General features: G+C 47.3%; 1 protein-coding gene across 5 annotated transcripts; it reads left to right on the top strand.

The window, feature by feature from the left end:
• The first annotated feature begins 171 nt into the window (after positions 1 to 171).
• On the top strand, positions 172 to 27,658 carry OCRL (OCRL inositol polyphosphate-5-phosphatase). 5 transcript variants are annotated; one of them, XM_083484653.1, is made up of 24 exons: positions 172 to 507; positions 1,758 to 1,828; positions 3,587 to 3,663; positions 4,116 to 4,154; positions 7,872 to 7,982; positions 8,072 to 8,164; positions 8,441 to 8,561; positions 8,644 to 8,811; positions 10,085 to 10,186; positions 10,501 to 10,615; positions 11,332 to 11,448; positions 11,583 to 11,770; positions 13,040 to 13,151; positions 15,530 to 15,639; positions 17,432 to 17,567; positions 18,061 to 18,171; positions 18,711 to 18,876; positions 19,698 to 19,933; positions 20,310 to 20,333; positions 23,265 to 23,384; positions 24,164 to 24,248; positions 25,084 to 25,211; positions 26,469 to 26,580; positions 26,664 to 27,658. In XM_083484653.1, the coding sequence occupies exons 1-24, from the start codon at positions 448 to 450 to the stop codon at positions 26,786 to 26,788; spliced, it is 2,727 nt and encodes a 908-aa protein (XP_083340779.1). In that variant the 5' UTR covers positions 172 to 447; the 3' UTR covers positions 26,789 to 27,658. The 5 variants fall into 5 exon arrangements, with proteins under 5 accessions (XP_083340779.1, XP_083340781.1, XP_083340782.1 ...); XM_083484654.1 differs by lacking the exon at positions 172 to 507 and adding an exon at positions 1,412 to 1,451 and having other exon boundaries at positions 1,747 to 1,828; XM_083484655.1 differs by lacking the exon at positions 20,310 to 20,333 and having other exon boundaries at positions 201 to 507.

Genomic DNA, 27,658 nt, shown 5'->3' with positions numbered 1-27,658 from the left:
CAAAACAGGGTGCGGAGAGAGGAAATGCTTTATGAATCGCGTGTACTATTTAGTAACAGGAAAACAATATATCTTTATTCTTTTTTTTAAAAAAAAAAGGCGCGTGGGGAGTGGGCGGGAAGAAAGGGTGGCGCAGCGAACCCCCTCCGGCCACCAGGGGGCAGCGGCGGCGGGATCAGTAGCAGAAGCGAACCGGAAGCGCCGCCGCCGCCGCCACTCTTGCCCGCCCTCTGGCGCTGCGCTTGTCTCCTCCTTCTTCTCCGCGGTGCGCGCGGCCGAAGGTCGCCGGGAGTCGGGAGCGCGCGGGCGGGAGCGCGCGGTCGGTCGGTCGGACCCGGTTAGTACGGCCTTGAGGGGACCGAGCGGCCGAGCAAAGGGCCCCTCCCTTTCCTTCTCCCCTGTCCATCTTCCCCTTTAAATCCCCGCCACGGGGGCCTAGACGGGAGCATGGAGCCTCCTCCGCTGCCCACGCCTGGCAGGAAGGAGCAGCAGCTGAAGAGCCTTCGCGTATCCTTCTCCAGCTGGGTTGGAGGCGTCGGGCAAGGCCGAATGTCACAAGGGGTGGGGTCGCTTTGGAGGGGGCTGGACTAGATGACCCCCTGGGGTCCCCTTCTAACTCTACTGTGATTCTCTGTGGGGACTTGCAGGTTAAGATTTGGGGGCTGGTTCTGGGGGTTGCAAGGGATGGGGGCCTGGGAGGGGCTTTGAAACGGGGGTAGGTGGGTGGAAGGGATTTGGCAGGTAGGGGGAGCCACAATGTTAGAGCCCAGAGCTTCCCGAGACGGCCCCTTCCCCCTTGTTGCCCGGCAGCCTTTTCGCTCCGCTGCGTTTCTCCTTGGAGATAGGAGACCTCCTACGGTGGGGGCGGGGGGGTGTTGTTCCCTCGGACGTTTGTTTTTAGCATGTTAGCCCGAGATGGCTTTAAAGGGCAGCTTCGTGGAGAAGCGAGTCTTAAATTGACCGCCCTCGGCTGAATTAGAGCCTGCACGTTGCAAGGCAGTGTATGTATCTCTCTAGAGAGTAGGATGCTTCCAAAGTGTTTTGTTTTCCTTCTCACCGTCATGGTTGTAAACAGGATGCCAGGCTGGGTTGCTCTGACCCAGAAACACACTTTTTTGCACTTGCTGCTTTCTCCATGTCAAACCTTGATTAATCATGGAATTGTAAAGTTGGAAGGGACCACCTAGGGTCATCTAGTCCAACCCCCCTGCAATGCAGGAAACTCAACTAGATCATACATGACAGGCCCAGAGAAGCAGGCCAGACTGGTTTGTTGTTTGTTTTCTGGCTCAGCCTTGGGAGTTGTTTTCAGAATTGGATGATGTTATTAAAGTCATAAATGAGATAAGGGAAATGTGTGGAGTGTCTTATCTCAGCCATTGAATGACCATCACCTGCTATCTGCAGTAGGACACAAATTATGGGCATGGCATCCTTTCCAGCCAGCACAGGTTTGGTCTCTGAGACAAGCTTTAGGCTACACTCCTTTCTTGTGCCTCTTTTTCATACAAATTAAACTGGGTGGGAGGAGGGTTCATTGATGAAGGATGAAACTGGCACAGAGCAGTGCGGAGGGCTACCAACATCACAGCTTCAGAAAGAGGGATTCATTTGGTTGGGTAATGGGGTTGAATATGAATTGAATATGATTATGGGAAAATGTGTGATTGGCAGCACACTGAATTGTTTGGGACGATAGGATTTTACACGGGCTTTTTTCTGTACCACCTTCCCTCTTTTCCTTAGCTTGTTCTCAGGGTGTGGAGGTAAAGGGAGGCCAGAAAGTGCCATGTGAACTGAGCCTGTCACAGTGCGGTGAAGAATATGTGTAAGTTGCCACTGGAGTTTGAAGATTTCTACCCCACACATTCATTTGTACTCTGTAGACTGGGGCAGGAGGCAACTCCTTCCATGGCTCCCCTGGTAATCTTCTGGGACTGGCCTTGGATATTTTAAGAACAAGGTTCTGAGCAGGGCTTGGATATCTCCCTGTGTGTCCAGATGTACATTGCCCCCTGACCTTTGCTAAAATGCCAGTCAAGTCATATCAACACTATATTTCACTTTGGGAGATGGCAGTTTATGATTATCGGTTCAAAAATGTTTCCTTACGTTGGGCTGTTGGGCTTACCTTGTTTCTTTCCTGCCCTAGTCCTATAATCATAATATACAGTGGTACCTCAGGTTACATACGCTTCAGGTTACAGATGCTTCAGGTTACATACAGACTCTGCTAACTCAGAAATAGTACCTCGGGTTAAGAACTTTGCTTCAGGATGGGAACAGAAATCGTGCTCCAGCAGCAGCAGGAGGCCCCATTACAGTGGTGCCCCGCAAGACGAATGCCTCGCAAGATGAAAAACTCGCTAGATGAAAGGGTTTTGCGGTTTTTGAGCTGCTTCGCAAGACAAATTTCCCTATGGGCTTGCTTCGCAAGACGAAAACGTCTTGGGTTTTTTCAAGTTTGTTTCCTTTTTCTTAACACCATTAATACAGTTGCGACTTGACTTCGAGGAGCAACTCATAGAACACGGTGTGGTAGCCTTTTTTGAGGTTTTTGGTGATTTTTGAAGCTTTTTCAAAACTTTTCCGACACCGTGCTTCGCAAGACAAAAAATTCGCTAGACGAAAAAACTCATGGAACGAATTAATTTCGTCTTGCGAGGCACCACTGTAGTTAAAGTGGTGCTTCAGGTTAAGAATAGTTTCAGGTTAAGAACAGACCTCCAGAACGAATTAAGTACTTAACCCAAAGTACCACTGTATCCTTATTCTGACAATGTAGTGGGCAGAGGGAAAGTTGCAGACATGGCAGACTTTGGCTCACATCCTATTCAGCTATGGGGCTTGCTCAGTGGCTTTTCCTTGCCTAATTACTGTGAAGAGACACAAATTCTCCAATCTTAAAATTACTGGACTCTCGGAACCCTGTTGAGATGAGAGATTTGCAGCCCAATCACACACATTTAGTCTGAAATGTTCATTGGCATTTACTCACAGGAAGGAGCGTAGGTTTGCTGTCCTACTCGCTTGCTCAGGCCTACCCTTTGGGGTTTCTGGCTGAGCGACAACAACAAAAAACAACTGCCCAAAAAACCGTGACTGTGTACTTGAAGGGATACCCTTTTGCATGTATGTGCTGCTATTTCATGCCTAAATTCAACCCCAACTTAGTCCTTTGTTCTAATAGCTATAACTAGGTGGACCTTTCAGCACAGGAGTGTGGAACCTCAGGCCCAGGGGCCAAATGTGGCCCTCCAGGCTTCTTTGCCTGGCCCTTGGAACTTTCCCTAAGCTACTCCCCTCACTGGCCCTGCTGTGTACTCCAAGTGTTTTGAGTTCTTGCTTGCCTGGATGGAGGATAACAAAGGTTATTTGTGGGAACTATCATGTACAAAGGTGAAATTTACCTTCATTACTGTGCTTTCTTTAGCATCTGGTCCTGCCCAGCACTGGCATGTTGCTCTTGGAAGGTTGCCTAGGAAGGAGTATGGCTCTCAGAATGATAAAGAAATAGAGATTTCTCACAGCACCTCCCCATATCCCTTAATTAACACACTGTTACACACCTTTCATCTTGTTCCAGTTTCACTATCCGTTCCCAGGAAGACCCCAGTGTTCAAGAGAGGATTCCCATCAACAGCCGTTTTAAGTGTGTGCAAGGTATCCAGCCTCTCTTGTCTCTTCTGTTGTGGGAATTTGTTGCTTCCTTGTAGCAAGGTGGTGGGAAAACAATGCCCCACCCCAAAAGCCACAAATGGAAACCATGCCTCTCTAACTATGCTTTCCAGACTGGAGTGCAGGCATGAATGCAGATCCCTGTTGGTGCATAAGAGTTACTGTGCAGCCCCTGGTGGTGTGTTGTTCAGGTGTCTCCAATAATGGAATTGACTTCAGACCAAGCTTTGGATGCTGTTCCTCGGTGCTGAACCTTTGCAGATCCATGAAACAGGAGATTTGCTGTGGTGTCTCCATTACAGAGGCCCAGATCATGGTTCTCTGCTCCTCTGATAGCACTTGACTTTTCTTTATGGCTAGGCGAGGAGAGATGTTCCTATTGAGGGCCTTCTTGGATGGTCCTTTCTAATTCTTGATCCGTTCTAATTGTCTTCCAGAGGCTGAAGAAACTCTACTGATTGACATAACAGCAAACAGTGAGTCTCCCTTGACCAGAGTGCTGTCAGGAATAGATATTGCCTGTCACTGACATGTCATCTTTCCCTCTTGACTCATCATTCTTGTTCCTGCTTGTCTCTTCTTCCTGACCCTGATGTCTGGATGTTGTGCCCCCCCCCCCTGCCCAAAAAAAGTCAGACTGCTGCTGGGGTGAAAGGCTTTTTTATTTTATCCTCTGCCTTCATGCTGCTTTACAGAGTCAGGACTAGATCAGTGCCCTGAGAGGCTCACAGGGGAGGAAGAGGAAAGCTGGGGGAAAGCATTCAGTCTAGTTACATGTACAGTTTTAGTAAAGGATGGGAATTAAAGATTGTACTAGACACTTCCTGGAACATACAGGATTTGATGAGGGTTTTCAATGAGAAGTTCTTTGGGAGACAGTTGCAGGCATGAGAAGGAACATACAGAGCTGCCTTATGCCAAGTCATAACATTGGACTATCTAGCTTGGTAATGTTCATGCTCATCTCCAAAATTTTGAGACAAAAGTCTCTCCCAGCACTTCTTGGAGATGTTGGGGATTGAACCTGGGATCTCCTGCATGCAAAGCACATGCAACCACAGGATTTAATATTGCTGGAAACCTTCTGAAGTTTAAGTGTGGTAGAGCTGGAGGAAGGAATGTCACAGGCAGGGGTGTATCAAGATATGAGATCAGAGACAAGAGTTTTGAAGATGGCTGAGAAAGCCACCAGAGAACAGCAACCAGTGTCTTTAGCACTTCCCTTGGGGTCCAGAACTTCTTCTGAGTTCAGTTCTTAAAAACACAGGTGTTCATTCACAAAATGCACCTGTTTCTAAGGATTCCAGCACATGGAAACTGAGAATTAGAATAGACACTATTCTGTGAGGTGTCCAAGATGTTAAAAGCATTCCTTGATCTCTCTCCAGATAGATACAGATAACATAGTTCTTGCACGGGGGTTGCTTGTACATGACTCACAAGTGTGTGCCCACTTCTCTTAAAAGTAACTAGGAAAATTGGCCCATCACCATATCTCAGTGGTGAATTCTCAAGAGCCTGCCAGCTATGCATGCAATAGCTATTTGCCTCCCTGTTGCTAGTGGCATCTCCTATTGATCATGGGGTTGGGGCAGGGGTTGTGTTGCTTGCTGCGCACTCCATTTTCAGGAAATGTGTGCCTCTCTTGCAGATAACTGTTTGCTTAGGATGCTGGGAGACAGTGGAAGATTGAGGGTTTGGCCTTGTCCATCTAAAGCAGGGGAGGGGAACTTCTGGCCTTTCAGTTCTTGCTGAACTACAACTCCCATAATTCCTGGCCATTGCCCATGCTAGCTGGGGTCCCACAACATCAGAGGGGTGCAAGGGTTCCCTATTTTGTTTCAGTGTGTCCCAACTTTTCTCCTTTTTGTTGTCCACTGTATATTGATTTAACTGCCATAAATAGTGGCTTCCAGAGTGTGTAATGTGGTCCCTTCTAACCAACAGACATTCATGTTAGCCTGTAGCAGAGTTGGGCAACCTCCAGCCTGTGGGCCACTTGTAGCCTTGGCCTGATTTTATAAGGGTCACAAGCAGGGTTGGTAAAAATCAATGGGTTTTTTTAAAAAAACAAACAAAAAACAACAACGGATTTCTTAAAATTTAAATCAGATTTTTAAAATAAAATGCTTTTGGAGGAAAAATATTTCTAAAGATAGTTTTCTATTTAAGTTACATTATACATTATAATCCAAAGGCTATTCATCAGGAAATAAGGACTTGTTTTAAGTTTTTCATGTGTGCTAAAACTCAGTCTAAGTTTTTTTTAAAAAAAATTGTTTAAGCACATCAGTTAACAAACATGGATACATATGCTATAAAGTTGCTGTTTTAGTTAAATAAATTGTTTAAATTGTTATTAAGGAAATGATTATTTTTTCCTTCCAATAAAGTACAGCAGAAAAGTTGCCCAAATATAAACAGTTAACTTATTAAACCTCACAATAATTTCATAGTCTATGTATTTCTAATAGTATAACCAAATCAGTAATTTTTGATATAACTCTAAAAACTACTCTGAAAATTTATTGTTCCAAAAATGAAACCTTCATCTGGTTGTAAATATGCAAGAATGAGTCTTCTGTAAAAAAAATGATTTAAATCAAGTCTTACTGACTAGTGATTTAAATCAAGTCTTAGAGACTAGTGACTTAAATCGTTATTTACATTGATTTGATTTAAATCAGATCTACCATGGTCACAAGGAAAGGGCAATGAGGTGAAGAATGGCAGAAAGCAGCAGTGACTGGCACCCACTGGCATTGGTGGAGCCAAAGCCAGTATAGGCTGAGCCAACCAATTCTACCTTTGCCCCCATCCTCCTCTGTGCTGTGTCTCAGGGAGCACTGAGACTAAGGAGGAAGAATCTAACAGGCAGGGCCACCCACAGGACTGTAAGTTAGAAGGCAGGCAGGTAGGGGCTGGCTGAGCACAGACTGAGGTTGGTGGGGTACAGCCTCACTTGCCCTCGTGGAGCAACTTCCGCTGGCAGAGAGGAAAGATGGTGTCCTTTCCAGTTTGGGCACTTGGCTTTCCCACCGTCCACATCAAGATTTCCCCTCCCCACTCCCCCGCTGCCCTGGAAATGCAACAGGGAGTAGGCAACTATTTTTAAATGTACCATATTTTTCCGTCTATAAGACACCCCCATGTATATATTAAAAGGTAAAGGGACCCCTGACCATTAGGTCCAGTCGTGACCAACTCTGGGGTTGCGGTGCTCATCTCGCTTTATTGGCCGAGGGAGCCAGTGTACAGCTTCCGGGTCATGTGGCCAGCATGACTAAGCCACTTCTGGCGAACCAGAGCAGCACACAGAAACGCTGCTTAAGTTCCCGCCGGAGAACCTATTTATCTACTTGCACTTTGACGTGCTTTTGAACTGCTAGCTTGGCAGGAGCAGGGACCGAGTAACGGGAGCTCACCCCCTCGCGGGGATTCAAACCGCCGACCTTCTGATCGGCAAGTCCTAGGCTCTGTGATTTAACCCACAGCGCCACCTGCGTCCCCCCCATGTATAAGACGCCCCCTATTGGGGGGACTCAGATTTAAGAAAATGGCGCAAGATGGCCCCGTGTATAAGACTCCCCCTAATTTTTGACATTATTTTTAAGGGGGGAAACCTAGTCATACACGGAAAAATACGGTACCTTATTTCAGAACTTTTAATCTACAAAATGCAATCTTCCTCAGTTCCTTTATAACTTCTTCATAGAGTGTTTGATGCTCTCCATTGTGTTTCATTCAAGGTTTTGCTGCTGTTTTTATTTTCATTTACTGTAGTATAAAAGCAGTAACCTTTGAAGTGTGTCAGGTTCCTGTGAACCTGATCAGTGTCTAGAAGTTCATGTATCTTCAGATGTGGCTGCTTCTCAGCTTCAAGTCCACTCAATTACAGTGCAGTCTCGCTATATCTCTTGTCTTTTGTAATGCACTTCCTGTATGAGCCAAAGCAAGAATATTCTGCTCATTCACTGTGTGTGCCTGAAAGTTCATCCTTCGATTAAGTAATGAATATGACAAGTCAAACTTTACAACACAATTGTTCCTCAAGCTGTTTCTTCATTTTTGTTGCCTGTTTATTGTCCTCCCTCTTTTAAAATGTTGGGGGCATTTGAGCAATTTTCCGTGTTCTGCCTTATCAGTGTTGTGCCCTGTTTCCTGACATGTGCTTTTCCTGTGTGTGCTTCAAGCTGGCTGCAAGATCCGAGTGCAGGGTGATTGGACAGCAGAACATCTCTTTGAGATCCCAGATGAGGAGCAGTGTTTGGGATTCCTCGCTGAGGTTCTGAGAATCCAAGAAGGTGAGCAACTCCCATGCCCTGTCTCTGATGTTTGATGTTGGAGATGGCCTAGTCTCTCACATGAGTGTTGTTGTTGATTTTTGTTGTAGTCCCGCGAAACACTTCTTTCCCTGATCTTGCGGATCATACCTCCTGGCACCAAGTGAAAGGTCTCACAGGGCCAGTAGATCCCCCTTCTGCAGGTACAACCACACCAACATGTAACTTGTATGATTTCTGCTTGGAATTTTTAAGTACTTGTTGCCTCCTTTAGAGGAAAGGCCTTGAGGGGGAGGAGCTGTTGCCTCCACAATCCTTCCTAAACATGCATTAGCTGAGAGGCAATTGTCTGACAAATGTGGTGCTGTGGGGAGGCAGTAACATTTTCCTGCAGTTAAATATTTTCTAAGTTCCTTTCCTGAAACTTCCCCAAATGGTTCTGAAGCCTCTCTAACTTCAGAAGTCTTTTCTTCTCTCAGGGATTCTGGGATTCGAGGATAACTTCAGTGTTATGAGTATGGAGAAGAAAAGAAACCTGCAGAATCAGCAAATGAGTGCCCGCCGTGAACCTCCACCACCACCGCTGCCACCAAGCAGGCCGTAAGTTGACTTAGAGGTGTACTGTGCCCTCCTGCCTTCTTGGTTTTAAGGACTACTTGAGTTCCGTTCTCATCTCCCTTAGGCGTGTCCGTGACAAGGACAGCATGAGCAAGGAGCAACCCAAAGTGACCAACACTATGCGCAAGCTCTTTGTGCCTTCCACACATACGCAGTCCGGACAGAGAGAGGGACTCATCAAGCACGTCCTCGCCAAGAGAGAGAAGGAATATGTCAACATCCAGAATTTCAGGTCAGATCATGCAAAAGTGCAAACACCATGCAAACACCAGTGGAAACTGTATCATAGTTGGGGTTGGAGAAAGCGACATCTACATGACAGCTTTATTGTTGGGTGCCAGGCAAAGTCTGTCCTGTTCATTTAGGCCACATGGGTTGGTAATTTAAAGTATTAGTTGTGGTGGGCAATTTTCCTTGGTGCCACACTGAACCGTGGTTTCATATTATGAGCATGACAGCAGCCTCTCCTCCAGGTCTGCACACTTCTCCTCCACCTATTTGGAAGCTTCCACTTGTATTTTAAATTAACCACAGTTTGGTGTGTCCAGATCCTATGGTGGTTAATTTTAGCAGCTTTGTAAACCCACGATTGGAAGTTGGCTTGTTTCAATGAGCCATAGTTAAAATTAAGCGGTTTGTACAGCTTCAGACTTTGTAACAAGATGCAGTTAATCCAAAACTGAAGCAAAACCTTTGGAACTCTTCCTAAAAGCTGTGCTGGAGGGCAAGGAGGTGTTTGACCCCGACCCTTCAACACTTGGTGTGGATCATCCTGATAATGCTAAGCTTACTACTTCAAAGAAAGTTTTTGCTTTGGTCATTTCCTTGTACTGTTAATAGTACCAGCTGCAATTCGTTTTTCATGTCTGCTTTTATCATAGGTTTATCAGTATGTGGTTAGCAGCTTTAGATCCTACTGTTTTACAGAGGCTGTTTTGCTCTTTCCCCCCTTTACTAGACAGGCTGTATTTCTGTGCTGTCTTCAGAGTCGGGAATGCCCTTTCCTTCATGGCCAGCATGGAAACGCAGAAGGCTAGCCATTTGGGAGGTTTGCAAAGAGGACAAGGGTGTTACGGGGTAATCTTCTAGCAAACAAGCTTGGCACAGCAGATCTGAGAGGTGGTTTTCTGCTCCCGGAAAGCCAGCCTGGAAACCAGGTTGCCAGGTGAAGGAAGAATGGAGAGATCAATCAACTCACTTGCCTTCAAAGAATTTCTGGTTGCCTGTGGCAACTGGGATAGTGCTCAAATATCAGGTTGGCTGACACATCTTTAAAAATACAAGGAAAAAGCTTTTTTCTTTCATTAGCAAAGCTCATTTGGGGCCCAGAATAGCTAAGTTGAGGAAGAAGTGGCTGGTATTACTTGTTTGTTCTTGGTCCTGATCTTGCCTGCCCTTGTAATCTTACCTGCCACACACTCCTGTTGTCTTTGCATATTTAACCAGCAAGTCTGTTCAGATTGGAGTCCTATTCCTGCAGCTCCACATCCTTCTCTTTCTTGCAGGTTTTTCGTGGGGACATGGAATGTGAATGGGCAGTCTCCAGACAGTGGATTGGAACCTTGGCTGAACTGTGACTCTGAACCCCCAGATATCTACTGCATTGGGTGAGCAGACATAATAGCTTTTCAGAGACCCCCTGTCTCAGTCTTTGTTTCCCCACAGTTGCTTTCTAAACTGAGATCCTGTTGTGTGAAGACTTTCACTTTAAACTTGGAACAAAATAGGAGAATCCTGAGGATTTTTATCTTTTAGCCAGGAAGCAACGTTCTGCCATAATGAACGTGGCAGTGCCATCCTTTCACCCTGTGGGCAGTGGATTACAGCAGCATCAAAGATAGCCAGAGGCCTAGGTGGCTCTGGGGGAAGGATGGCCTAGTGCTAGGGATGTGTATTGTGTCTGATGGCACTTTGGCATTAGGTTCCAGGAGCTGGACCTGAGCACGGAGGCTTTCTTCTACTTGGACTCGTCAAAGGAGCAAGAGTGGCTGACAGCTGTGGAAAAGGCTCTGCATTCCAAATCCAAGTACAAGAAAGTAAGTCCAACCCCACCCATTTCTTCAGCAGCCAGACAGCTGTCAGGAGCTGGAGTGAGGAGGAGGAGGAGGTCAGCAAGAAAAAACACCTGGTGTCAGTGGTGTTTTATTCAAAAGAAGCCAAAATTCTTTATTCAAAGAAACCCAAACTGTGCAGGCCTCATGATCACAGAAACCTTTCCCAACAGGTCTTGCCCCAGTGAGGTAGTTGTGAAGGCTGAAGGTTGCTACCCTCCCACCACTCTCTGAAGTCTCCTCCTCCCCCTAGTCCTTCCCAAGCAACCTGAGACTCTGACACCTTGCCTGTCTTTGCTCCATCCTCTTAATTTCTCTGTGTTCTGGGAGACCAGCAGGGAGGGGAGCTGATCGCAGCAGGATGGGGAGACCCCCTGGCTTCTTCAGCAGCCTGCCTGATCTCTGCCTCTTGACTCCAGCCTCCACTTCTTCCTCGGATTCTGGGCTGCTGTTTGCCACAGAATCTTCCTGCCCTCCTGCCTCTTCAGTTTCCAACACCTCCTCTTGCTCACAGTCTGCTCCCTCTTCTCCCTCTGACAACTCGTTGTCGTCGTCCCCACACCGGTTCCCTGGCTCTGAGCCTTCTTCCCTTGGGGGATCCCCAGTTGCTGCCACCCACCACTCCTATCTGCATCCAGCCGGCCCATGACAGCAAGCAATGCACAAATCTGGTAGTCATCCCAGTACCTTGCATCTTCTAGGTGCAGCTGGTGCGTCTAGTCGGAATGATGTTGCTCATCTTTGTCAGGAAGGACCAGCTCAGCCACATCAAGGAAGTGATGACGGAGACAGTGGGCACAGGCATCATGGGGAAGATGGTGAGTAGACCCTGGCAGTGGAATTCCCTACGTCTATCTTTCTATCTGTCTATATGTTTTTATAATCTCTGCCAACCAGTTTCCCCCTCTTTGCTGCTTGCTCGCTAACAGCCATCTTTGCTCCGCCCCTGCAGGGTAACAAGGGGGGTGTGGCCGTGAGGTTTGTCTTCCACAATACCAGCTTCTGCATTGTCAATTCCCACCTTGCTGCCCACGTGGAAGACTTCGAGCGCCGAAACCAGGATTACAAGGATATCTGTGCCCGGATGAGCTTCCTGCCCCCTGACCAGGGTCTGCCGCAGCTGACAATCATGAAACACGAGTGCGTTTCGAGGGCTTAGAGGGAGAGAGCCTTGGCTGACGTAACTTGTTGGTCTCCGCTATCTGGAGAAGCAAATTGAGTCACGTTTCTGTAACTTTCCTGCATGTGTGTAGCTCAAGGGTAGGCAGCATAGTGCTCTCCAAATGTTGATGGACTACAACTCCCATAATCGCTAAGAATTGGCCTTGCTGACTGGGGCTCATGAGAGTTCCGCTTCAGCAACACCAGGAGGGTGCAGTGTCGGTGATCCCTGCTGCTGCACCACTAAGGTTTCTACTAGAGCAGACAGAAGTGCCCAGAATTGTAGGCTTCTGCTTCATTCAGGGCAGGCAGATACTAAACATCTGTGGGAGCAAGTGCTGGGCTTCATTCATTCATTTCTGTTTATTGTGGGGTTTCTTCCCCAGAGTGGCTTATTTAAAATAATAATCAGAAATGCACCTCAAGATAATTTAAAGCATATAAACAGTACCTTAATAGCAGCAGATCTAAAGAGAGCAACATAAACCTAGTGGCAGAGAAGTATTAGATTAGATTATAGCAAATGTGGGCAACTTCTCCAGTGATCGGGATGGGGCAGGGGGGTGGGAGTTGCAGTTTGTTAAGGGCAGTAACGCAAAAGCAGAGTTCCCATTTTGCATGGAGAAGGTTCCAGGGTCAATCACCAGTGTGCAGATAGGGCTGGGAATGATCTCTGCCTGAAAGCTGCTGACAGTCCATGTAGTCAGTCCTGAGCTTGATGGGTCAATGGTCTGCCTCAATATAAGGTAGCTTCCTATGTTCCTGTGTACTACAGCAGTGTTTGGAGGGCCACAAGCGCCCTACCCATGAATTAAAGAACCAGGGGAAATTTTAAAAGTCTTTGCTGAAAGGACATCAAAGCAGGGGCCAGGTGAGCCTCTTTGGGAAGATTATTCTAAAAGGCAGGGTGCCATTACTGAAAAGGCCCTGTCATACTTGAAAGAGCAGGAGTTCGCTGGGAAAAATTCTAGTCAGTGGAGAAGCAGTGCAAAAATAAGTGGGCTTTCTTCTGGTATCCTTTTCCCAAATCTTGAAACGCTTTAAAGGCCAAAAGGGATACTCTGAATTGGGCCTGGGACCAGTTCAAGAGCCAGTGTAGTTCACAGAGCACTAGCCTAATATGATCATTCTGCCCAATCCTAGTTATCAGTCTTACTTCATATTGCAGGAATTGGCAGCAGGCTGCCCCCTCTCCCCTCCCCCCTTCATGAGCTTGCCTGTAGCTGTGGTTTCTTCGCTTTTTTCCAGCATTGTCATCTGGTTGGGTGATCTGAACTACAGGCTTTGCCTTCCTGATGCCAACGAAGTGAAAACTCTGATCACTAAAAATGAGCTTCAGAGACTTCTGACCTATGACCAGGTGAGAGACATATTTGTGTTATATGTGGTGGTTTAGGATATTGCCCTGTTTATTTCCTATGTCTGGGATACCCCAGCCTAGACTAGAGAAACCACTTTCAGACAGTTAGGAGCAAAGTGTAGCTATAACATAGAATTACTGCGACTTCTACAAATGCTTTGTAAGCTTGCAGTTTTGTGCAACCTTAATTAGAAGCAAGTCCCAATTAAGTTGGATGGTTGCCTTGGAATTTGCGTAAGTCCTACTTATTACCCAGTTATAGGGCTTTCCTAGGTCAGCTCTCCAGATGTTGCTGGACTCCCATCAGCTCCAGCATGTCCGTGGCCAATGGTCAGGGACAGCGATAGCTGCCGTCCAGCAATAGCTAAAGGTCTAAGGTTTCCTGCTCTAGGTTTTGCATCTATCTGGAAAATCTGCATTACTCACATCTTATCAGCAGTTACTTCCATTAAATCAAATTAAATTGCTGATGCTTTTCGTTTTTAATTTTTCCCTCCAAGGTTTGTGTGTTCGTAACGCTTACGACCTTTCTCCCACTTGGCATAAAGACCGTTGCTATTTTGTGTTGAAACAGAGGCCTGATTGCTGCATCTTATGGTGGATTTAAGTTCTGTGAGCGTAGTAATGCCTTAGCCCTTTTAGAAGGATGCTGCACTGCTACAAGGCAAGGGTGGGCAGCCTCAGACTTCCAACATATGCAAAACCATAATAAAACATTAATACTTTCCCTAAAGATTGTATAGTTACTTATCTCCTTGACATTTGACGGGAGGGCGTCCCACAGGGCAGGTGCCACTACTCAGAAGGCTCTCTGCCTAGTTCCCTGTAACTTCACTTCTCGCAGTGAGGGAACCGCCAGAAGGACCTCGGTGCTGGACCTTAGTGTCTGGGCTGAACAATGGGGGTGGAGATGCTCTTTCAGGTACATACTGGGCTGAGGCTGTTTAAGACTTTTTTTCAAAAAATTTTATTGGTTTTCACAACATTATAAACAAACAAACACATAAGACAAACAGACATAAATCATAGCCTTATTGAAAGTTACACTTATTAACGTTGATAAGTGACTTCCTTGCTTCCCCTTGGTTGAATTTCATTCCATATCCTTTTAATCGTTTTCCAAATCACAGTTCTTATAAAATTTGACTTAAACATTAACAACCTTAGATCTTCGCATTATGAAATTAAACATATTAATTCATCACTTAACATAAATAAAATTCTAAGCCAATTAAGTATCTGCAAGCTGTTTTCAGTTAATTTAACTTAACATATTTAACTAAGTAATCATTAAATTTAATCCACTCTTCCTGATACTCCTCCTCCTTCTGGTCGCGGACTCTTCCGGTTAGGCCAGCTAGCTCCGAAAAATTCATCATCTTCATCTGCCATTCTTCTATCGTTGGTAATTCTTGGGTTTTCCACTTTTTAGCTAACAAAATATGAGCAGCAGTTGTGGCATACAAAAATAATTTAACATCTTTCTTGGGCAATTCCAAACCTGTTATTCCAAGAAGAAAGGACTCTGGTTTCTTTATAAATGTATATTTCAACATTTTTTTCAATTCATTATAAATCTTTTCCCAGAAGTCTTTCACCTTGGGACAGGTCCACCACATATGATAAAAGGTTCCTTACTTTTCTTTACATTTCCAACATAGATTGTCACAGTTATGATATATCTTTGCTAATTTTACAGGAGTCAAATACCATCTGTACATCATTTTCATTATATTTTCCTTTAACACAGTACATGTGGTGAACTTGACCCCTTTCTTCCACAATCTTTCCCAGTCCTCAAACAAAGCTGTTTAGGACTTTAAAGGTTGGCACTAACACTTTGAATTGTGCTCGGAAACGTACTGGGAGCCAACATAGGATGCAAAAGGGTGGTTTTGCAGTTGTTCATAGTGTCGGGGGTGTATTCTGTTGGTTGTTAACAGTTTGTATGGATTATTGGTACATATAACATTGTCTATTGTAGGTATGGCTAACCTGTGGTCTGCCAGATGTTATTGAGCTGCAGTTCCTGTTGGCCCCAACCATCATGGCCAGTAATCAGGGATGATGGGAATTGTAGTTCTGCATTATTGTGAGGGCCACACATCTGCTACTCCTGAGTTAGAGGGTTTTCCTGTTGTGTGATGCAGCAAAGTAACTTAAGACGACCAGGGGCAAAATTGCACAAGCATCCTCTACCTTTAATAATTGTGTATAAGATAGGATTTCAACAGGTATACCCCTTTTTTGCACCTGGCTACCCTGCTAGTACTTTGCCTTGGTCTTCCAGCACAATAGTGGCTGTTAATAGACTCCATTGTCAGGCAACAGGGGGTCTTCTGCTTCTCTGCTGATAAGCGATTTCTTTTTGGCTTTAGCTGAACATTCAGCGTACCCAAAAGACAGCTTTTGCTGATTTCACAGAGGGAGAGATCAAGTTCATCCCGACGTACAAATTCGACTCTAAAACAGATCGCTGGGATTCTAGGTAAGCTCCTGCTTGATAGTTGAGCCTTTGTAAATAAGTCCTCAAAATCATAAGTCTGCAAGGCTTGTTTGTTTTTCCTAGTCTACTGGGATGCTAGTAGTGTCCTGCATTTCCATCCTGTTGAGCAAGCTAGTAAAAAATATATATTTTAAAAATTGCTTTCTGCTAAGCAAGCTGGTGGAGGAGGGATAGAGTTAAGGGCAGGATGGACTTCCATTCCTCTGCAGCCAGAATGGACATCAAGCAAAGGAGGAAGAGAGAGATCAATCTCTCCATCACCTGCTCACTTTGCTTGCCAGGAATTCCTGGTCGCCAAAGGCTGCTAGGCAAGTTGTTAAATGCAAGGCTGTGATATGTTGTCTTGCTCAACCCATCCCTGCTCAAAGTCTCTGGAAATGTTTTGGCTCCTTTTCCACAAGCAGCCTTTTTTCCACATTTGTCCTGATAACCAGCACCCTCTGTTTCATGGTGTGTATAACCGGTGTTGCGGTTCATTGAAAGGTGCAGCAGGAAGTGTGAACTGGGGCTGAATGAGAATCCTGTTTGTGTCAAGGAAGTCTGGGAATTAGACTTGGTGCTCTCTCAAGATGAGTCTGCCAGGGCATAAGAACATGAGAGCAGCCCTGCTGCATCAGGCCATTGGTCCAGCATCCTGTTCTCACATTGGCCAATGAGATGCCTCTTGGAGCCAGTGTGGTGTAGTGGTTAAGAGCGGTAGTCTCGTAATCTGGTGACCCGGGTTCGCGTCTCCGCTCCTCCACATGCAGCTGCTGGGTGATCTTGGGCTAGTCACACTTCTTTGAAGTCTCTCAGCCCCACTCACCTCACAGAGTGTTTGTTGTGGGGGAGGAAGGGAAAGGAGAATGTTAGCCGCTTTGAGACTCCTTCAGGTAGTGATAAAGCGGGATATCAAATCCAAACTCTTTTTCTTCTTCTTCTTCTTCTTCTTCTTCTTCTTCTTCTTCTTCTTCTTCTTCTGGAGCCCACAACAGGACCTGAGTGCAACAGCACTCTCCCCTCCTCCAAGCCATACTGCTGGTGGTGGTGGAGTATGTTCTGTGGCCATTATGGCTAGTAGCCACTGAGCCTCATCATCCATGAACTTGCATATTACTGTGGTTATTGACAACTGTAAGAAGCCACCTAGGACTGCTAGTTTAATTTCTCTTGCTTGGTTATGGGGGAATCAAAAGGACAGACGGAACATGTAGTGATGAAGCCGGAAAATGGCAGGCTCCTTTTGGCAGCATTTCAGGTGCCAGAAAGGGGTATTTTTACATTTCCTGAAGCTTGGATCACTGAATAGAAAGTGTCTGAACAAAAATAACGGGGACCATTGTTTTTGGGAGGGATCATAATTCAGTGGTGTGCCATATGCTTTGTATGCAGAGTCTCAAGTTGAAACTCTATGGCACCTCCACCTGAAAAAGGATTGGGCCACAGAGAGCTGCTGCCAGCCAGAGTAGACTTACTTAATTGTGGAGTTGGAAAGGACCTTGAGGGTCATCTAGTCCAACCCCCTGCAATGCAGGAATCAAAACTGGGGTAGGTCAGAAATTCATTCTGACCTGGTAGAAGGCAGCTTTTGATTTCCTAACAACTCTCTCCATGAGGCAAAATACCTGCACACCTGCAAGGTCTGCCCCTTCTGAAGCTGGACTCCCAAGTCCCATCATCTCCAGCTGTTGACCATGGTCAAGATCACAGACCGTGTATGGAGTTTGACTGAGTGAGCCTTGTGTGTTGCCTCAGCCAGTCCAGTAGTCCCGATGTCTCTCCTGTCTCCTTGCAGTGGGAAGTGCCGTGTGCCAGCATGGTGTGACCGAATCCTCTGGAGAGGAGGCAGCGTGAATCAACTCAGCTACCGAAGCCACATGGAATTGAAAACGAGCGACCACAAGCCCGTCAGCTCCCTCTTCCTCATAGGGGTAACACCTGCCCTGGCCAGGGCTATCGTCTATTAAGGTTTTTTAGTTGCCTGCTATGTGGCACCTCCTTAGATATGGGCAGGCCCTGATCACAGAGCTCCTCCTTGACAAATGTTTTCTGGTGCAAGGAGTGGGCAGGTCTTGGCTCTGTTAAATCCCTATGCTTCCATTCTCCACTGTTCTGAGTACACACTGCTCCTGCAGGCATGGCAGACCACATGGGCTGAACTGTACACCTTAACAGTTGGCTCCATTCATGCAATGCAGCTTCTGTGGTACTTGGCTTGGAGCATTTGGCTTCAACCCATTGGGTCTGGAAGTTACAGCTGCTGCCATCCCTGGGGAAGTTCTCAGAGTTACTTGCCTCTTTCAGGGCTGGGAACAGGGTGGTGCATCAGGCATTTCTGCTCTTAACACATACCCCCCCCCCCTTTTTTTGAGTCCACAGCCCCAACAAGTGTGCTCTGTTTTCCCCCCACTCCCACCCTTATAGGTGAAGGTTGTGGATGACCGACGGTACCGGAAAGTGTTTGAGGATATTGTTCGTTTGATGGACAGGATGGAGAACGAATTCCTTCCCTCACTGGAGCTCAGCAGGAGGGAGGTAAAGACGAATAAGATCCTCTCCAACCCCTTAAAGAGGGTTTGCTGCAAAAAGACCAGGGGAAAAAGAAGCCTGCTTTATATCATGCCAGGCCCTTGGCCCATCTAGCTCAGTCTTGTTTACACTGTCAGGGAGCGGTTCCCCAGGATTTCCGGGGGATCTCTCCCAGCCCTAGCTGGGGATAGAACCTGGGACCTTTGTATGCAAGGCAGATGTCCTTCCACTGAGCTGCAGCCTCTTCCTGTTCCTCGCAAGGGTATCCAGTGTGCTGCCCTCCAGATGTTGGACTACAACTCCTATCATCCCCAGCCAACATGGCCTGTGGGGATGGGAAGTAGCAAGTGCAGCAATATCTGGAGAGCCCCAGGTGGACACTCTAGAGCAAACGTAGCCACTGTGAGGTGGCATTTGGACCTGTTGCATGTGCAGTCCCTTAAATGAGAACCCGGCACCAAGGACAAACTTCCCCCTGGAGCACGTTTCCTTGCCGTCTGCTGAAGGCAAGCACTCTCTTTCCTCCCCCCCATTTTGCTATGCAGTTTTCGTTTGAGAATGTGAAGTTCCGGCAGCTGCAGAAGGAGAAGTTCCAGATCACAAACAACGGGCAGGTCACCCTCCATTTCTCCTTCATCCCCAAACTCAATGACAGCCAGTATTGTAAGCCATGGCTTCGCGCTGAGCCCTACGAGGGATACTTGGAGCCCAGTGAGTCTGCCTCTGGAATCATAGAATTGTAGAGTTGGAAGGGGACCCCAAGGGACACCTAGGGAAGGCCTTTGTTTCCTTTTCATCCCCCCTTTTCTCCTCTTCCCAACCCTCCTCCATCAAACCTTGGGAGTTTTGTAGAGCAGGGGAGGCTTAACATTTGTGGGCTGCATTGCCCCATGCTCAAGCCTCCAAGGGCCACACGTCAAAGCAGCTGAGCCCAAAGTGTAAAAGTGGGTGTGACCAGCTTTACACACGCGCACAAATGAATTGGAGCAAATAAATGCTGGAGGGTCCCAAAAAAACCTTTTGGCATCGCAGGGAACCAGTGAGAGCAGTCCGTCAAAAAATTACTTTTTTAAAAAATTGCGTATTTTTACATTGTGGAAGCACAAAGGAACATATAGAACTTTTAAAAACTTGATGAAATGTAAACTAAAAAAGAAAGTTACATTGGGGGCACAAAAATCCTTTAGGAGACAAATAAATGCTTTCCCTTTTTATATCTTTTTTTTTAGGATCACTTTCTCTTAGCCCCCAGTGTCCTGTCACCATATTCTGTGCAGCTGCTGCTTTGGAGGAATAGAGAGGAAAGTGGGGTGGGAATTGAGTAGCTTCTGTTCCTAATTCTTGAAGTTAAGGTTTCCCACATAAACCTGTGAGAACAGGATGCTGTTCTAGATGGGCCATCGGCCTGATCCAGCAGGCTCATCTTGTGTCCTTCTGTTAAATTATTCACTATCTTAACATCTAATTTACAAACAAACAAACAACCCTGGCTGTTCCAAAGATTGTACCTACCTGACCTCTTCCCATTTTAGATGAGACGCTGGACATTTCCCTGGATGTCTACGTCAGCAAGGACTCTGTGACGCTTCTCAATTCAGGAGAGGATAAGATTGAGGATATCCTTGTCCTTCACCTTGACCGTGGCAAGGACTATTTCCTCACCATCAGTGGGAGCTACCTGCCAAGCTGCTTCGGGACCTCCTTGGAAGCCTTGTGCCGGATGAGGCAGCCGATTCGCGAAGTCCCCGTCACCAAACTTATTGATCTGGTAGGGAAAGGGGTTGATTTACCTGGCAGGTTCATTTGCTGAATATCTAACTTTCCCACTCTGCTTGCCTGCTTGAAAAACAGCTGCTCTTCCGCTCAGAAATGTGTGTGGTGGGGGTCCTTCGCTTCATTCATGTAGCTGGTCACTTGCTTCCTGTGTGCTGTTCACGTTTGCTGTTGACTGAGTCACCCCAAGTTCTTGTCCTCCCACCTGCCCTTTCGCAGGGCCACTAAACCGTGTGCATTTCCCTGCCATCTGCCCAGCGATGTTCAGCGAATAGGCTGTTTCTTTCTCTTTTCAGGGCCTGTGCCATTAACATACTTTGTTGTCTTTTTTCCACTTTTCTTTTGCTCATGCCTTCCTCCTCTGATCTCAGGGAGAAGACAGCTTCCTAGAAAAGGTAACAGTTGGTTTGATATCTCTCTTGATGTTCTTGTAGCGGGCTCAAATCAGGTACAGGCAACTCCCCATTTACACGGGGGTTGCGTTCCGAGGTACCGTGCGTTTAAATGAAATCGCGTATATTGGGGACAGCATTGGAAAAGCCTGCAAACACCCAGAAACCCCTTTTAAAAGCCAGCAGCACTTGCCAGACTCCCTGCAAAACTCCTTGCTCAAACTCCAACTCTCCACAGGCCTCAGAGGTCAGTGCAGAGGCTCCTGGGAGGGAGTCTAGATGCTGTTTCCATGCCGCTTTGCCGCTTTTGTGCTCTTTGGGGGTATATTTTTGCCCCTTCAAGTGCCACTTCCAGGTTTGCAGCAGTGTGCGTGTGCCTTGAACACACGTAAATGGAGTTGCCTGTACTGGAAGGCGCTTGTCAACGATCAGCAGCTGCTCCATGCAGTGGCAGCTGGTCCATTAGGGCAAACCAGCCGCTACCCCACCAACCTCACTTTCCGCTCGGGCAACCCTCACCTGCCTGCCTTCTTACTCAAATCCAGTCCAGGTGGTGGCTCTAGCTATCTGCTTCCTCCTCTTCCCTAGTCTCAGTGTGGCCCTTATAGAACTCGGCAGAGGAGAACGGAGACAAAACCAGAATTTGCCATCACTGCTTGTAACTGATTTTGCTCTGCTTGACTCTGGGTCCACTTACAATTGGCAGCACGGGAGGCAGAAAGCCCAGTCTCATTGTGCAGGCACCAGCTCCCTCTGGCCCAAGAGCCAGTTTTCTCATTGTCTCTGTGCTGAGCAACTGCTGCACAGGCTATGCCACTCCTGCTTACTCTTACCACCTGAGCACTGGCATTTGGGAAGCAGTAGTGGCTGCTTTGGGGTGGCTCAGGGAAATGTCACTCCTCTCGAAATCAGATATGCTATTATCATAGCCACTTTGGAGACAGTGGTGACTGCCAATTTGGACAGCTGTAGACATCTAGAATCATGGAGGATATGTTTATCAGTGGCTACCGGTCAGGGCTATTTATTGCCACTATTATCATAAACCACATGCTTTTGATTACCAGTTTCTGGGGAACATGATGGACAGAGTGTTATTGTCCCCGTGTCCCTATGGACTTCCCAAGGGCATGTGGTTGGCCACTGTGGGAACAAAATGCTGATCTAACCCAGCAAGGCTCCTGTGTTCTTCAGCATGTATCTGCTACTCTTGCACTAAGACTCTGATACAGTATGTGTCATTCCCCACACTAATACACTCTCTCTCTCTCTCTCTCTCTCTCTCTCTCTCTCTCTAGAGACGGGGGCGGAGAGTATTGGTAGGGAGGATGAATTGGGTCCTAATCAACAGCTTCCCTGGGGATGAGAGGAAGTGGAGTTGGGATCAAATTCTCCATCCTTGCCAACTCATTTTAGGGATGGGCTGCTTGCCATTGCTGTGCTCCTAATGTTCTCTTGCTCCCCCCCTCCTCTCTTTCTCTTTCTCTTGAATGTGGTAGCTTGAATTTTATTATTACGGTCACAGACCAGTTCCGGCTCACTTACAATATCAGGAAAATCATAAAACACAACAGGAATACATTGAATTGCAATTGGGTATAACAGAGACAATTCAGATATAGCGGCAATTAAAAATATATATTAAATCTTGATCACTAAAATATTAACTAAAATTGTCATTTAAAACCTTAATCATTTTGGTAGTACAGCTTGTTCCCTAAGTTTTATGGCACTCGCACAGAATTTGGCCACCCCTAGCATGATCTCTAGATCCTTGCGGTAGCTTGAGATAAAACTAACCACCCTGAACATCTCTGGAAAGGAAGGAGGCAGGAGGTATTTTTCAGCAGCTGCTGTGTGCTGCATTGCCCAGACAAAGTCGTGAGCTCAGGCTCCAGCTGTTGTTCAGTCTCCACCACTGCCTCTGCAACGTGCTCTAGATAAGGGGCGGTGAACATGTGACCCCATCATCTCATCATGCTGGCTGGGGCTGCAGCCCATCAACCTATGAAGGCCCATCTATGTTCTGCTGCTGTTTTTGTTACTTATTTCCTGCCCTTCACCCTAAGGTCCCAGGAACAGGTTACAAAAATTAAAATAAAATGTTAGCCAAACCGCATGTCCACAGCTGCATATTCAGCTTCTGGGTGAACTGCACATCCGGAGTGGGAAGATTACTAGCTGCATATTAATAGGGGGAGGGGGAGCTTGGATTTGGGGTGCAAGCAATTTGTTTTCTGCTTTCCCACTTGAGATGCTTTTTGTGGCTAGGGCCGGGTGATATGTCAATATATATATATTTTCAAATCGGCTTGAAGTCTATATAGTGATACTGGTTTCATAATTTCTGACCTGGCAATATATTGCGAATCATGATGTGTGTGTGTGTGTGTACTATGCAAAAAAACACAATGTGGGGGGGAACTGTGAAGCCAGACAATGCTTCTCTCGATTCCTGCAGCCCCTGTTAACTCTGCTGGCTCTGCTTTCCCCTGCCCTCCTGCAGGGGGCAGCAAATCACCAAGAGAGCAGGCGCCAGCAAAAATAACAATTCGGGGGAAACCATGAAGCCTGCAGGGGGCAGCAAATCACCAGAGAGCAGGCGCCAGCAAAAATAACAATTCGGGGGAAACCGTGAAGCCTGCAGGGGGCAGCAAATCACCAAGAGAGCAGGCGCCAGCAAAAATCACAAAACCGTGAAGCCAGCCAATGCCTCTATATAGCCCCATCCTTATTTCAGACATCCTGATACATTGGTATATTGCAATGTTTAGCTAGTGATATATTACAACATTGAAAGCCAGATATCGCCCAGCCCTAGTTGTGGCCTCAGAGGGCAAGACTTGTCCACCCAGCTGGAGCAAGGAAAGAATGCATAGAGGCACACATTCTGTCAGTCTCTCATGCCAGTCCCGCTTGTCATTGGACCCCCAGGAGAAGCAGTTTCTGGATATAGTACCCCAGGATGGTGATGACTCCACTGAGCGGCCGTTGCACATACCCAAGGAGATATGGCTCTTGGTGGACCACCTCTTCAAGAATGCCTGCCACCAGGTGAGCTGAGGGGGACTGTACCAGGGTGTTGGCTGGAACCAGTACCAGTTTTGGGGTGTGCAGGTTCCAAGCGCCACGATTTATTTATATCATAGCTACCGACTCGCTCTTACAAACTACTGCTGTGAGTATAGTGGCACCTTGGTGGAGCGACAGTGGGTGGGACATCCAGCATACAGTATTCCTGAGAGCAACTCAGAAAAACCCAAGTGTTCACAACTATTGTCTATCTAGCCCTAGTAAAGCGGCTCTCTGAGACTCGCCACTAGAAGAAGCGGGGAATGATTTCACTCTCCCACTGCCCAAAATCATGAGAAGGGTAGTAGGAATGCTACTGTGGAAATCAGGCGGGATAAAATTCTCAGCCCTTGTTCAAGTTCTCTTGGTGATTGGCTTCTTGGTGATGGGAGAGCCAGTGTGGTTTAGTGGTTAAGAGTGGTAGTCTTGTAATCCCAGGAACCGGGTTCGCGTCTCCGCTCCTCCACATGCAGCTGCTGGGTGACCTTGGGCCAGTCACACTTCTCTGAAGTCTCTCAGCCCCAATTTCCTCACAGAGTGTTTGTTGTGGGGGAGGAAGGGAAAGGAGAATGTTTGCCGCTTTGAGACTCCTTCGGGTAGTGATAAAGCAGGATATCAAATCCAAACTCCTCTTCTTCTCTCCATTGTTGCATTCCTTGACTTCACATTATGCACCTCAGGGCTGGATTGTTCTGCATGCTATCCAGGATGTACCCCATCCTTTCCTAACTCATGTGTGATACTCTACTTCTGTCTGGCAGGAGGACCTCTTCCAGACCCCAGGCATGCAGGACGAGCTGCAGGAGATAATTGAGTGCCTGGACACCAGCATTCCCGAGACGATCCGTATCCTTGTTTAGCTCTTGGCTGGAGTGGACCTCACTTTTACATACAGTGGTACCTCGGGTTAAGTACTTAATTCGTTCCGGAGGTCCGTACTTAACCTGAAACCGTTCTTAACCTGAAGCACCACTTTAGCTAATGGGGCCTCCTGCTGCTGCCACGCTGCCGGAGCACAATTTCTGTTCTCATCCTGAAGCAAAGTTCTTAACGTGAAGCACTCTTTCTGGGTTAGCAAAGTCTGTAACCTGAAGTGTCTGTAACCCAAGGTACCACTGTAAAAACAATCAAAATGAAATGCCCACAGTAAAGTCCAGTCATGCATCCAAACAGGTTAACAGCTTTAACCCCCATTTGAAAACATCAGCCTGGCTAGATAGAGCAGAGGTGGGGAATCTTGAGAGGCCTGCAGGCCCCACGTCTAGCATCATACGTGGTATCAGGTGTGGAGACAGGTAAAGACATGGCTGCAAAGGAGCTTCAAGGGGGCGTTCAATTGTTCTTTGGCAAGCAGGGTTTGTTGACCACACTTTTGAAGTTGACCACTATTATTCACTGTTTGGATTGAGACCATGCCTGCAGATGGACATTTCCTCTGCAGATCAGCTTTGCAGGCAGCTTCGTCAAGAGGGGATGTGTGGGAAAATTACAGTGGAATGGCTCAGTTGGTAGAGTGTGACACTCTTAATCTCAGGGCTATGGGTTCAAGGTCCAAAGGGGGGGGGGCTTTCAAGGTGGGCCCAGATGTATAAGGACAAAACTTCTTGCTTTGGACCAGCCTAGGAAGGAGGCAGGGTGCAGGTAACAGGATAGAACCCTTTCCTTGACAGGCTGTCAATAGCTGGCAGTAACCACTCTGTGGCCGAAGCTCTGCTCATCTTCCTGGAGGCACTGCCAGAACCGGTCATTTGCTATGAACTGTATCAGCGCTGCCTTGAGTGCTCACATGACAGCCGCCTCTGTCGCCAGGTAGGTCCCAGAGCCCCATCTCTTCCTGGCTGGTCTGCGGTGTGTACAGAAGTATAGAATCAGAAGGGATTTCAAAGGTCAGCTAGTCCAAATGCCGCAGCAAGTAACAGGAAATCCACTAAAGCATCCCTGAAAGCCAGTAAACCAGCACGCTGGCAGGAGGGTTAGTCTGGTCTGGGAAGCCTTGTTAACTGCAGAGGCTGCTGAGTGTTGACAGTGGATGCTCTTGGATTAACATGGTAGCACAGGGGTTGATGTCTCCTTTGATAACCATCCCTCTTGGTTTGGGGGGGGGGTGCGCACATGTTGCCTTTTTGCTTTCTGACAAGTTGTTGTAACAATAACCCACCTGTTTCAGTGAACCTCGCTTGAATTTCCAACACAGGAAGCGGCCATATACCACTGGGCCGTCTAGCTCAGTATTGTCTAAATTGACAATAATAATGATGATGATAATAAATTTTATTTATACCCCGCCCTCCCCAGCCAAGGCCGGGCTCAGGGCGGCCAACAACCAATAATAAGAACGAGTTGAATGAATACAACTTAAAAACAAGATTAAAATACAACATTAAAACAATTAAAATGCAGCCTCATCACAGGAGGAGAAAAGAAAAAGAAAGAGGGGGAGGGAATCAAATTGACTCCAAGCCAAAGGCCAGGCAGAACAACTCTGTCTTATAGGCCCTGCGGAAAGAAATCAGATCCTGCAGGGCCCTGGTCTCATGAGGCAGAGCATTCCACCAGGCCAGAGCCAGAGTTGAGAAGGCCCTGGCTCTGGTTGAGGCTAATCTAACTTCCTTAGGGCCCGGGACCTCTAGGCAGTGGCTCTAAGCAGTGGCTCTCCAGGATTTCAGACAAGGGATGTTCCCTACCCTACCTGGAGTTGCTGGGGGTAGAACCTGAGACTTTCTGCATGAAAAGCAGGTGGTTTAGCTATGGCCCTTCCTCCAAGATATCTCAGTTAGTAGAGCATGAGACTCTTAATCTCAGCATCATGCGTTCGAGCCCCACGTTAGGCATCGCAGGGGGGTTGATTAGTTAACTCCCGTGGTCCCTTCTGACTCTATAATTGTATTATTCCCCAAAGTTCCCAGCAGAGTTCTAGTCCGGTTACCATTTAAAAAAATCCTTTTTTTATTTTAATGCCAGGTCTAAACCTGCAAACATAAAAAGTACACTGTGCTAGTGATCCATGCCCCTCCTCCACCCAAAGCTCTGCATGGAAGCTCTGAGCTGACTTCCCCTGTCTTGCAGGTGATCTGCCAGTTGCCACGGTCGCACCGGAACGTCTTCCGCTACGTGATGGCCTTCCTGCGGGAGCTGCTGAAATACTCCGAGAGCAACAACGTCAGTGCCAATATGCTAGGTAAGGCCTGCCTGTCCTGGATGGGAGCTGGTCTTCCTCCTGCTTCCGCCTCCTCTCATGCTAATGTTTTCGCTTCCCTGCAGCCACCCTCTTCGCCAGCCTCCTGCTACGGCCTCCGCCCAACGTTCTGTCGAAGCAGAGCCCACAGGAGCGCCAGCGTGCCATCGGCTTCCTCCTGGGCTTCCTGCTGGGGGCGGATGACTACTAAAGGTGCCAAGCGTTGGCTCCACGCCAGCCGCAAGGCAGCCTGGAGATGAAATTGGGAGGGAAGAGGCAAGGCCCAGCCTCTGTTCTGTGGTGCCATGGAGGTGAAACGATTTCCTGCCCTTCCCATTGTGCCATCTTGCCATGTGCCAGCTCCCTTCCCTGTGCTTCGCCCTTTCCACCTTTTCCTCTTGACTCCTGACACAGTTGAACACTTGGTTTTCCACATGGTTCCAGGGCATTGGCAGGTTAAGGGTGCTTTGGGAGGGACCTTGTTGGAGGACAGTCATTCCCCTGCCCATCCTACCACCACTGCTGTTCTCAGTCCCTGTGCAGTCTTCCACTCCCTCCCCTTCTGCTGCAGCTGAGCATGTGATACTCTTGGTGGGTACAAGGCATAGGAATTCCTAGTCTGTCCTGGAGTTGCAGGGCATCTTTCTCTGTCCTCGTCCCCCCAGCGTTGATGCTGTTCGAGAAGGGGCAGGGCACCCACTGTGGCCCACGTACTACTTAGCCTGCTCTGTGTAGTTCTGATATCTGTCCCCATTCTGCCAAGTAGAGTGTGTGACGCATATTCATAGTCCTGCCAGTCGTCCCCGTCCCCCAGTTCTAGGGTGTTCATTCTTCACGAAACACTAAGCACTGCCTAAAGGGATCAGGGAGGAGGAGAGGGCGCAGGCTGGGCAGCAGGAGGGGAGCTGAGGCAGTGGGTACAGCTGGGTTGGGTTGGGCTCCCCACCTGACCCAAGTTCTGCAACTTTGTCTTTTTGGTTTTCTGTCCTGGATACCTGTACTTCGTGCACACACTCTCTTTTTTAAATTGTATAATTTATTGGAAAACTGTTGTTTCAAAATAAAATATCCATTGTGCAAA

Source organism: Podarcis liolepis (genome assembly GCF_965112155.1).
Source record: "Podarcis liolepis genome assembly, chromosome: Z".
In the NCBI taxonomy this organism is placed as follows: domain Eukaryota; kingdom Metazoa; phylum Chordata; class Lepidosauria; order Squamata; family Lacertidae; genus Podarcis; species Podarcis liolepis.
Note: the sequence above shows the minus strand (reverse complement) of the source record. Positions and strands in the feature narration are given on the sequence as shown.